Source organism: Eretmochelys imbricata, chromosome 10, assembly GCF_965152235.1.
Source record: "Eretmochelys imbricata isolate rEreImb1 chromosome 10, rEreImb1.hap1, whole genome shotgun sequence".
NCBI classification, from domain to species: domain Eukaryota; kingdom Metazoa; phylum Chordata; order Testudines; family Cheloniidae; genus Eretmochelys; species Eretmochelys imbricata.
The window spans coordinates 3,778,576-3,790,630 of record NC_135581.1 but is presented as its reverse complement, the minus strand read 5'-3'; the positions used below and the strand labels follow the sequence as shown (position 1 = coordinate 3,790,630).

Genomic DNA, 12,055 nt, shown 5'->3' with positions numbered 1-12,055 from the left:
AATGGTTGGGCTGGAGTCTAGGGAGGCAAGAGACTTCTCTGTCGCTCCAGTTTCTACATGGCAGCTTGGCAAATTCTCTAAGCAAATACACAGAAACCGCTATAACGCCATCTCTCAGACGGACAGTGTTTCCCCCAAACAGTAGGTGGTGGTTGTTACGAAAATGCTCTACGCCAGCAGCAGACAAAAAGCCAAAGTTAGTCGTCAGAATAAAAAGCCAACAAACATTTAAGATACAGGGGTAATTTGTCTGAAACCTCTGGAAGGAGAGTAGCAAATTCTGTAGTCCACTGTAGGGCGCTGCCTTAAACAAAGCCGACATTACACTGCCACCTCACTAATAATATCTTAGCTCATTGGCGTCAATCATGCACTACATAATCCCTACCTTGTTCAATGTGTTACATGTGACATATTTTCCTTATGTACCTCATGCATTTTTTGTCCTTTCAATAGACTGAGTTCATTTTGATTTTAATTAATTTTATCCCTGCACCTCAACCTGTGTGCGCATGCTCACTCTCTCTCTCTCTCTCCCTTTTTTTTTTCATTAAAAAAAGTCTATCTCTGGAAAAAAAAGAAAACCAGAACCTCAAGTTTAGATGGAGATAAGGATGCTTATTTGAGTGAGATTCAGGTTCTTCATGACTGAAGTAGGGATGTTTTGGTTTTGTGGACCGGCCGCTTTTGTACAAAGAGCGTTTTGCTACTGCTGCTTTGTTTTAATTGGATTTCATTTTTCATTACCCGTTAAGCATGACTTGAATCTTGGATAGGAATTTCTTATATTTATATGTTGAAATAGAAATAAACAAATTCCATTAATGACTGGGAGACCTACTGAAACTTACCAAGTCATACAAATAACTGAGTTAGGAAACACAAAAAATATATGTTCCTGCATCTTAAAATACATTTATACCGCCAGGGTTTGCTTAGATTATTCGTTAGGCAACATAAAAATAGGGACTGCTGACACATCCCCCTATAATAAGTAGTGTTAAATTAGTAATACAGGTCCCAATTCTGCAAAGATTTAACGGACGTCAGTAACTCGACATGCCTAAACCATCTCACTGAAGCTAACGGAACTACTGAAATGTACATGTCGGCAGGTTTGGGCCAATAATTTGTAAGAGCAACAGCGAGCCCTTACTGCAGCATTCTGATAGTGCTATCGCCCAAGAATTACTACTATTATGGATTACTGAAGGACAAATACATGCGTTTCTACTGAACATGTTTAGTCTTGAGAAAAGGAGATCTGATAACGGTCTTCAAATAGGTTGAGGGCTGTTTATAAAGAGGACAGTGAAAAATTCTTCTCCCTCTCCACTGAAAGTAGGACAAGAAGCGATGGGCTTAATTTGCAGCAAGGGAGATTTAGGTCAGACATTAGGAAAAACTTTCTAACTGTAAGGGTAGTGAAACTCTTAAATAATCTTCCAGCGGAGGTTGTGGAATCCCTGTCACTGGAGGCTTGTCAGGGATGGCCTAGGTTTTCTTGGTCCTGCCTCAGTGCAGGGGGCTGGACTAGCTCCTTTCCAGACCGACATTTCTATGAACAAGATTCTAATCTCTCTGTTTAAAAAAAGAGTGACTAAGATACTCCAGAGGTGTCAGAAATAGTAAATATTCACAGGGGAAAGAAAAACAAGTCTCTGATCTCAGCTGAAATCTAAATCAGGATTATCTGTTTCACCAAAGATCTAATATCCTAAACAAAAAGTTTGCATAAATCCACAACCAATGGGAGAAGAACACTTTCAGATATTATCGGAATTCCTCTCAATGGGGATGAACATACAAAACGGCCAGGGTTGCCCTTGAAAACTCTTGCTTTTAAAGTACCTTTTTACGTTAAGGACTGAAGATGATCAATTTGCACGCAGCCTTTCCTCTTACGTTTGTTTAGACATTTAATATTAGATGCCTTCAAGTTATTTACCTTACAGGGTGACAAATTTTGATTTGATGTTGCTATTAAATGGAACAGGAGACTGCTTTCATCTAGGTATGCAGCCTATATTTCTGGCAGTATTTGTTTTCCTTGGTGATTCTTTGGATGTGGCATTTCTCCTGTATTCGTGGTAACCATTCCCTCAGTGTTTGCAATTTTGAATAAGAAAATGCCGTGTCTGCTATGCTGGCCAAAAGGTTTTTTCACGAGCATTCCTATCCTAGGCTCCGATTCTACACTTGCACACACGTAATCACATTGACTTCAGTGGACTGCTAATATGTGCCTAACTGCTCAATTGAGGACTTCATCACCAAAGTGTTATCGTTCCTTCAGGGTTCATAGTTGCTGAACTGTACTGCTTTCATGCAGGTTGATGCAGCTGCATTTTGTGTTTAAAAATTTATTTATACAACTTTTTTCTTATTACAAAATATCACTGCAAGCCATTACATGAGAATAGGTAGCAGAATATTTAAGACCAGCTGCCTTATCTGTCAATAAATGCAGCACATAATGGTTAGGTTATAGAGTTTCCCTCCTATCTTGTGGGGTGAAAAGATGTGGGGCTAAATGCACCCCTGGAGTAACTCAACTCTTATAGATCTTATCATACAATTATGACACCTATAATTACATGTTCATGCTTTCTCCCCATTAGAAGATCAAATAGGGTAGCAATCTTTCTACACTGTATCTTCCTGTATTTCCTGTCCAAATTCTGCAGTGCATTCCCAGAGGAGGGGCACAACTTCACCACAACTTATGCCAAGAGACCAAGTATTAAAAACACATACTTTGATCCCCAACAGAGCCTTTACTGTGCATCCTGAATGATCCATAGCCTGCCAAAGATCCCTTTGCAAATTCAGATATAGCTAAAATTTGTGAATTCCAAAGAAGATCACTCTTCTTGTGAACCATTCACGTTAATAGGGCTGTAAAACCAATAATTTCACATAAATTAAAATAGGACAAATCCTGCTGCTAATAACATTACCCTGAGGTATCAGTGTGCTTGCTCCAGTAGAATGGATAACACACTTTGAGTATTTAAGTTAGATGTCCAGTAGCTCTTGTATATATTAAGGGCCCATCCTAATTGTTGGGTGGTAAAAGCACCCTGAACACTGCTGAACAATAATTAGCTGTCTTAAGCACTCACTCGTAAAATTAGTAATACCCATAAAGCCGCCACAATAACCCCAACTCGGTTTAGAAGGCTTGAACTGAAGTTCCAATGACACTCTTGATCCTCATCACTGTCTTCAGAAGGCTTTTAAAGATCCTTATGGGAAGAGGCCAATTTTATACACCGCTTGTTTTGTCCAAAGCAAAATTAAATTTGCAGAGCCTCTGCCACAAATGTCTAACTCTGCCTATTGAGCAGCTCGCGCAACCAGTAAATAAATAAAAATGAATCTTGCCCAGTTGAGGGATTTCTGCAAAATTCACTTTCTGCTTTATTTTAAGAAATAAATGTAAAAACTTAGCAAGATGTACAACTTTGAGGAACATGTTTTTATGTTCTAGGGCCAGAGTATATTTCTACAATTTAAATCGCCCAGGAAAAGAAGCACTTAATAGTCTAATTTTGTTGTACGAAAAGACTTAAAACTCACCTCCACTTTGAGATGAAAAGCTGTCATTCTCTCTGAAGCTACTCTAGGTCTGTCCCCCTGATCCACATTATAAAGTTTTGAAAGGTATTTGTGATGGATTTTTTTATTCTTAAAAAAGTACAAAGGTTTCCGAATACTGCACACTTCACAGGATTGCCAGTAGAATTATGCAAAACAATGGCCTTTTAAAACTTCACAGATTTAAAAATTATTGTTAAGCAACACTAACACTAAAGCTGACATTTACTTTATTGCAATATCAATAGGATGTGGATAAACTGAAACTTTCTTACTGCACAGGGAAATATCATTTAGGTGGCTGTTTCCTTTTCAACAAAACCTATGAAAGGATTTTGTTCCCTGAAGAACAGAAAAGTTATTCCCTAAAGTTTTATCTATGTAAGACAACTACTGATTTGAACTCACCCATTAAAAGAAAAAATAACAATTCCCACAGCTCCTCTTCAGCCTGTTAAATAAACCTGCTATTCTAACCTTTTTAACTGACCGAACCATTCTAGGGATCAGCCAGATTCTTTTTTAATACACTCGACTTGGTCATTAACGTCATTGAATCTAAAGCCAGTTAGAAACATACTAATCACCTTGCTTTACTGCTATTTCTCTCTAGAAGTTTTGATCAAACATTTGAATTGTCTTTGTATCTGCCCCTGACGCAGCCAATGCTCGAACTGTGGCCACGGGATTCCATCTACAGATCGGGCCCTCACTCCATAACATCCACTGTGGTTCTCTGAAACCCACTGCATGCCTCTCTGCCCCAGCCCAGAGCAAAAGGGAACAGCCTGTTCTTTTCCTCTAACATACCAGGGAACACCTTAAAAGCTTGGCATGACCATAACACTTTTATTCGGGATCCTGGTAGAAGCCTATGGGCCTGAGCTAGCAAAGATTTGCAAATTTTGCGCACCACTTAAAATGCAAAAAGTTGAGCACATGCAGGAGTCTTTGCAAGGATCTAAGCCTACAGTTGCAAGGCAGTTGCTTGATTCTGTCAACACTTATGAATGTGAGTAACTTTATGTATGTTTGCCCTGGTTGTGGGTGTCATCAGCAAAGTTACACATATAACATAGGACATGAGGGGGCCTCCTAGGTCATCAAATCCAGTCTCCTGCTACTGCTGGCAGCCCTGTTACTTACACACAAGTAACAGAATTCACATGAGCTGTCCCACTGAAGCCATTGTGTGAAGTTATATGCAGGATTGGACCGCCTTCATTTACAGATGCTGGAGTTGTTTCCTTTTGATTCCTCCACCAGGCCACTGTATCATTCTTAGTTAAATCACATACTTCAGTAAGTACAGTTCTGCACACATTCCAATTCTTGCAAGGTCTAGTTCTAAGCAATCCTCCCTTGATTTTTCCATATTTGCCTCTGCTGTCATGCATATGATCTGTGTCCCAGCATAAACCACGGCAAGTTTTATTGCTACAAAACCCCCACTGCAAGACAAGGAAAACTACTGCTGGAAAGAAAGTTAACTAAAACCGCCAGAGTACCTCCAAATTGTTCAAGGTGAGATTTCAGGACCCAGCTCGCTTGGAAAGATCCCAGCCCCGCTGCGGGGGGGGGGCTTTGCTAGCGGTCACAGGTTTAAAACAAAATTATTCCTCCGTGGAAGGAAATCTTACGCCTCCTGCAGTCTAGCTCTCAGCCCTGGCCTTCAGTGCCAGACTAGTGCCAACGGCACCTTTGGTTGTAAACAAAAGGTCAGTGGTACCCTCGCATTTCTCGTCCTTTGACAACAACAAAGCAAGGCAGCCGCTGGCGCCTGCGGGGGACAGAGGAGGGGGAGAGCCGCCTTTCACCCCCCCCCCCCCCACACACACCCAATGCCTGGGGGTGAATGCGGCTCCCCGAGCCTAGCCACGTCCCGGCAAGCACAGAGCCGAGCGGTGAGTGCGTTTCATGAGCAACCTGAGAGCCGCAGGCGGCTCGGCCCGGCTGGTGCATGGGTGGGTGACCCCCCACCCCAAGGACCCTCCCGGTCCCCGCGCGCCCTGGGCGCCCCCTCCCCGTGCGCCCTGGGCGCAGCCGGACTTACAGAGCGGTGGCTGCCGGCGGGACGCCGATCCCCGGGCGCTGCTCCAGCCCCCGCGAGGAGCAGTTCACCAGGCAGGAGCCCGGGGCCCTGCCGCCGGCGCAGGTACAGCTGGGGCCGCAGGGCTGGCAGCTCTGGGCGGGGGGGCCCCCGGCCGCGGCCAGCCCCCCGCACAGCAGACAGCAGAGCAGGCACCAGCCGGAGACGGGGAGCCTGGCCGAGGGGACGCCATGTTTGCGCCGTGATCCTGTGTGTCCATTTCCAAAAGGCATCGCTCACTGCGGGCAGGGCATGGCCCCGGCCCGCCGATCCCCCCGGCCCGGACAGCCCCGGGCCCGGGACGCGCTGGGCTCAGCACCGGCCGGCCCGCTGCATGGCCCCTGCCTGGGCTCAGCGGCCCCGACGCAGCGCGCTCCTCCTGCCGGGGCTCGGGCTGCGCGCTGTGTCCTGCCCGCCGCTGCCGCGCTTGGCCTGGGACGCGGCTAGGGCTCCTCCTCCCGCCGCCCGGCCCGCCGCGCCAGCATCCTCCTCCGCCCTGACAGCTGGAGCCCAGCGCCCCGCGGCTCTGCCCGGGGCCTGCCGCCAGCTCCCCGCTCCGCCCTGGCGCTCCGCCCTCCGCCCGGCTGCGGGCAGGCAAGCCAGGCCCCTCGGCGGCCAGGGCTGCTCCGAGCCCCGGCGCAGCCCCCGCTGGCCCCTCTCCTGCGGGAGCTCAGCGCCAGCGCTCCACGGCTGCTGCACGCCCGGAAAGTTTCCTTCTCCTCTGCCAGGGAAGAGGGAAAGAGAGGGAGAGAGAAGCGGCTCTGCCCCGCGGTGCTGTGCCCCGCAGATCCCGTCTCTCCTGTGGGCTCCACAAACCCAGGCCTTCGCTGTAAGAACTAGACACGCACACTTCCCTGTCTCCCCTGAAAGGCAAGCAGGCCGGGAGCCAGAAGACCTGGAGCCTGCTCTCTTAGGATGTTGTGATGCAGCCCCTGCAGCCCATCACCTTGGCAGCCCAACGCTTACCATCCACCATAGATTGGCAAGAGCCAGGGGCCTAGAAGACTTCAGGGAATCTGTGGCCCTTCTCCCTTTTTCCTGGTGTAGATGCACTGGTCGGGTAGGTGGGTAGGGCTTGGGCTGGCTAAAAGCCCCAAACTTCCGTTTTTACCCTGAGCGCGCAACTGACTGGACCCACCCATGACCAGCCCTACACTCGGATTTGGAAGGCATTTGGCAGATGACTTCACGGAGATGATGTCCATTCTAAAGGGCACCATCAGTCCTCTCATACAAAACTCACACTGACTTCAGCCGGGGTGCTAGGACAGCATGTGTCAGAGCTCTGCAACTCATTAGGCATTTCCAGCCTCCTCGTCTGGAAGCAGGGCTCAGGCTCTGCATGGAGGTGGTGAAATGGAAGGGCGTTCCCTTGCTCAACGCTCTGTCTGAAATGCCGATGACAAAATAATCCAGAGGTTTGAACACAATTTACGTTTTGCTGCTCATTAACGTAGCAGCTAGAAACAGTCGGGGACTGGCTGGCCCAGGGTATTAACAACTAAATAGACTTCTCAGCGCTGGGTCACTGGTTCAAATTCAGCCCAAGTCAGTTGGAACTGAGCCCGGTCAGCATCTGATGGCTGTACAATGACCTGTAGGACTCACGCCAGTTCCTAGCGGCACTCAGGGCCTCCATTTAAACAAACAAACCAACCCCAACACATAGCGCTAATTATCACCATGAAGGTGGTGGCTGCACAAAGCTGAGGAAACTGAACTATCGCCATATCTCTGAGGATCAGCTTGCCAGAAAAACGGTGAAGCACCTATTTGATAGCTCTCCAGGGCTGTCAACGCCAGCCCAATTCAAAGCATGTCCTTCTAGTGCCCTCATGTGATGTGAGGTTGTAGGCCTAACCTTTTGTATGGTGGTAAAACAAAGAGGAAGTCCTAGATGTCAGAGTCCGGCGGGATACAAGAAAGCCTGCGTAACGCAGAGAAGGAAACTCTAGCTACTGGAACAGCTCTTCTTCTGTGCCAGAGCGCTCACTCTGGAAACTGGAATCCTTAGTCCCAGTCCAGCCCAGCAGGGATTTCTCGCTGTAAACATAACAAATGTGTATGTTTGTCGTAGTCTCTGAGAGAGGTCAGCACATGACACTAGCTCACAACCTGAGGAAGCCTGCCTGACCCAGGAAAAGAAAGAGGAGACTTAGCAAGTATCTGTGGTGTCTTCCACAGGGGCACAATGCTTCGGAAAACAAGTAGCATGTGCAGGCTTGATGGGGCAGCAGGGAGGGCAGACAGCAGCCTCTGTGGGAAGTGCAGGAAGGGAACTGCAGAATCATGGACCTAGGGACCTTGGAGGTGGAGAGGTCTCATAGACTTTAAGGCCAGAAGGGACCATTGTGATCATCTTCTCTGACTTCCTGCACATTGCAGGCTGCAGAACCTCACTCACCCACTCCTGTAATAGGCCCCTAACCTCTGGTTGAGTTACTGACATCCTCAAATCTTGACTGAAAGACTTAAAAGTTACAGAGAATCCACCATTTACACTAGATCAAACCAGCAAGTGACCTGTGCCCCAAGATGAGAGGAAGGTGAAAAACTCCCAGGGTCTCGGCCAATCTGACCTGGGGAAAAATTCCTTCCCAACCCCAAATGGCAATCAGTTGGACCCTGAGCATGTCGGCCCGGGAGCCAGACACCTGGGAAAGAATTCTGTAGTAACTCAGAGCCCTCCCCATCTAGTGCCCCTTCTCCAACTGTTGGGGATATTCGCTAATAGCAGTTGTGGATTGGCCACATGCCATTGTAGACAGTCCCATCACATCATCCCCTCCATAAACTTATCAAGCTCAGTTTTGAAGCCAGTTAGGTCTTTTGCCCCCACTGCTCCCCTTGAAGGGTGTGCAAGAACTTCACTCCTCTAATGGCTAGAAATCTTCATCTAATTTCAAGCCTAAACTTATTGATGGCCCAGCTCATATCCATTTGTTCTTCTGTCAACACTGGTGCTTAGCATAAATAACTCCTCTCCCTCCCTGGTATTTATTCCTCTGATGTATTTATAGAGAGCAGCCATATCTCCCCTCAGCCTCCATTTGTTTAGGCTAAACAAGCCAAGCTCCTTAAGTCTCCTCTCGTAAGATAGGTATATCATTCCTCTAATCATCCTGGTAGCCCTTCTACGCACCTGTTCCAGTTTGAATTAATCTTTCTTAAACATGGGAGACCAGAACTGCACAGAGTGTTCCAGATGAGGTCTAACCAGTGCCTTGTATAATGGGACTAACACTTCCCTAGCTCTGCTGGAAATGCCTCACCTGATGCATCCTAGGATTGTATTAGCCTTTTTCACAGCTGCATCACATTGGTGGCTCATAGTCATCCTATGATCAACCAATACACTCCGCTCTTTCTCCTCTGTTGCTTCCAATTGATACGTCCCAAGCATATAGCTAAAATTCTTGTTGTTAGTCCCTAAGTACATGACCTTGCACTTTGTACTGTTAAATTTCATCCCACTTCTATTACTCCAGTTTTCAAGGTCCTCCAGAGCTTCTTTCCTGACATTCCAGTCCTCCTCCCTGTTGGCAATACCTCCCAACTTTGTGTCATCTGCAGATTTTATTAGCACACTCCCACTTTTTGTGCAAAGGTCATGGATGAAAATGTTAAATAAGATTGGTCCCAAAATTAATCCCTGAAGAACTCCACTAGTAACCTTCCTCCAGCCTGACAGTTCACCTTTCAGTATGACCTGTTGTAGTCTCCATTTTAACCAGTTCCTTATCCACCTTTCGGTTCTTATATTAAACCACATTTTCTCCAATTTAAATAATAATTTTCCTTATGGAACAGTATCAAATGCCTTACTGAAATCCAGGTAGATTTGATCTACTGCATTTCCTTTGTCTAAAAACTCAATTATCTTCTTAAAGAAAGAGATCAGGTTGGTCTGGCATGATCTGCCTTATGTAAAACCATGTTGTATTTTACCTCTATGTTCTTAACTACTTTCTCTTTCAAAATTTGTCCCAAGACCTTGCCAACAATTGAGGTCAAACTAACGGGCCTGTAGTTTCCTGGATCACTTTTTTCCCCCTTTCTTAAATATAGGTATGACACTGTGCCCCATATTCTTCATAGAGATATTGTTATAGAATCATAGAATATCAGTGTTGGAAGGGACCTCAGGAGGTCATCTAGTCCAACCCCTTGCTCAAAGCAGGACCAATCCCCAACTAAATCATCCCAGCCAGGGCTTTGTCAAGCCTGACCTTAAAAACTTCTAAGGAAGGAGATTCCACCACCTCCCTAGGTAACGCATTCCAGTGTTTCACCACCCTCCTAGTGAAAAAGTTTTTCCTAATATCCAACCTAAACCTCGCCCACTGCAACTTGAGACCATTACTCCTCGTTCTGTTATCTGCTACCACTGAGAACAGTCTAGATCCATCCTCTTTGGAACCACCTCTCAGGTAGTTGAAAGCAGCTATCAAATCCCCCCTCATTCTTCTCTTCCGCAGACTAAACAATCCCAGTTCTCTCAGCCTCTCCTCGTAAGTCATGTATTCCAGTCCCCTAATCATGAGATGAATATGGTATAACTAAGATAAGTTTTATGCAAGATGGATCATGTGAGGTATCGTTGGAAAGATTTTGATGTACTGACTATGATTATCCTATTTGTATGCATGTATCATTTTTGTATCTGAAGTTGGGAATATTGTCTATGTACATATTGCAACTGTGTTTACACCTGGGGAAACGCCCCACCAGACAAAATGGAATGGATGGGCCATTAGGGGAACAATAGGACTTTGAAGATGCTAATCTCCCACCTTCCTGAGAAGCTTCCTGGGATGTTGCAAACAATCTTTGACTCCTGGCTGCTTTGACACTGCAGGGTCATGTGATCATATCTCCTGGTACTGGATTCCATCTTGGGCTACTAGTATTTTTCCACTAATAGGGCGTGGGGATCAAACTGGGACACAAAGGATTCCCATCATATGTAAATCCTATTTAAGGTGGGGACGTAAATTAATCTTGGTTCATTCTTCACTGAATCCCCACCCAGGATGACTGCTGGAAACATCTAAGAAACAAAGATAAAAGGTGGGAGAAGAGCTGAGCCCAGGCTGGAAAAGGTGTCTGGCCTGTGAAGGAAATGCCTAAAACAACATTTAGAGTGAGAAATTACCACTTGTAACCAGTTTCTTTCGTGTTTTAAGCTTATATTGCGGTTTTTGTTTTATTTGCTGGGTAATCTGCTTTGATGTTTGCTATCCCTTATAATCACTTAGAATCTACCTTTTGTAGTTAATAAACTTGCTTTTGTTTATTCTAAAATCAGTTTGTGGAATTCAGAACTGTGGGGCAGAAAGCTGTGTATATCTTCCTCCACATCGAGGGAGGGGGCGAATTTCATGAGTTTACAGTGTACACTTCTCTGTGCAGTGCAACACGATACAATTTTGGGTTTACACTCCAGAGGGGGAGTGCACTTGAGTGCTGGGCAAGTCCCTACTGAGTCTTCCCCTGCAGAGCTGATCTCGGTGTCTGTGTCTTTCTGCTGCTGGGTGTGCCCCTACCTTGTGTGTGCCGGAGGAGACTTGAGAGCCTGGCTCAGCAGGGCAGTGTAAGGGAGCCAGGTGGGTGGTATAAGCAGGCTCAGTGGTGCCCCAGTACTTCAGTTGGCACCCCGGAGTGGGGCATAACCTGTTACAATAGGTACTGTAGGCAATTCTCCAGTCATAGGGTACAATCCCCGAGTTTACTGATTCATTAAAAATCTTTGCTATTGGGCTTGCAATTTAATGTGCCAATTCCTTTAATATTTGGGGATGGAGATTACCTTGGTCACTGTGATGGGACAGGAGAAATCTAACAGGATATAGGCCCAAGGTGCTCCTTTTGGATCTGGGTTCAAATTCAGACTTTCCCCAGAGTGAGGAGACTGCTCTAGATCTGGGGTTCTGATTCAAGTCTTCCTCTAAATTTCCCCAGAGACAAAATCAGCTTTGCTTGGAGTTCAGTCTCTACTCTCAAACCAACAGCAATTAAATGGAATTGCATTTGAAGCTGCAGACTTCTCATCACGGCTGGCTCTTGTCTAGAGAACCGCAAATGGTCTGAGACTGCTGATTGTTGTTGCAGGTGTATTCACTGGGAGAGGGCACCAGGGGGCAAGTGACATGATTTGTGGCCACTTGTCCCACTTCTGCTTTCACCAAATATCACACAGACTTGCATGAACCCAACCAAACTGAGTCTTGCTGCAAGTTCACAACAAAAATCATGCGTGAGACAGCTGGGTTCAAACTCGTCGGAATGTCATGAGGGCTCAAGCCCTGAATCTGTTCTGATGCAAAGCATTTGCTCAATGGCTTCAAATCAAACCTGGAAAGAGTT

General features: G+C 46.2%; 1 protein-coding gene across 1 annotated transcript in view; it reads right to left on the bottom strand.

Moving 5' to 3' along the window:
- PKD1 (polycystin 1, transient receptor potential channel interacting) overlaps window positions 1-5,922 on the bottom strand; it is a 135,175-nt gene extending 129,253 nt beyond the window's left edge. Inside the window, exon 1 of the mRNA XM_077828002.1 lies at window positions 5,654-5,922. Within this exon, the coding sequence (XP_077684128.1) occupies window positions 5,654-5,922 (269 nt within the window). The remainder of the gene's footprint in view (window positions 1-5,653) is intronic.
- Between the last annotated feature and the right edge of the window lie 6,133 nt (window positions 5,923-12,055).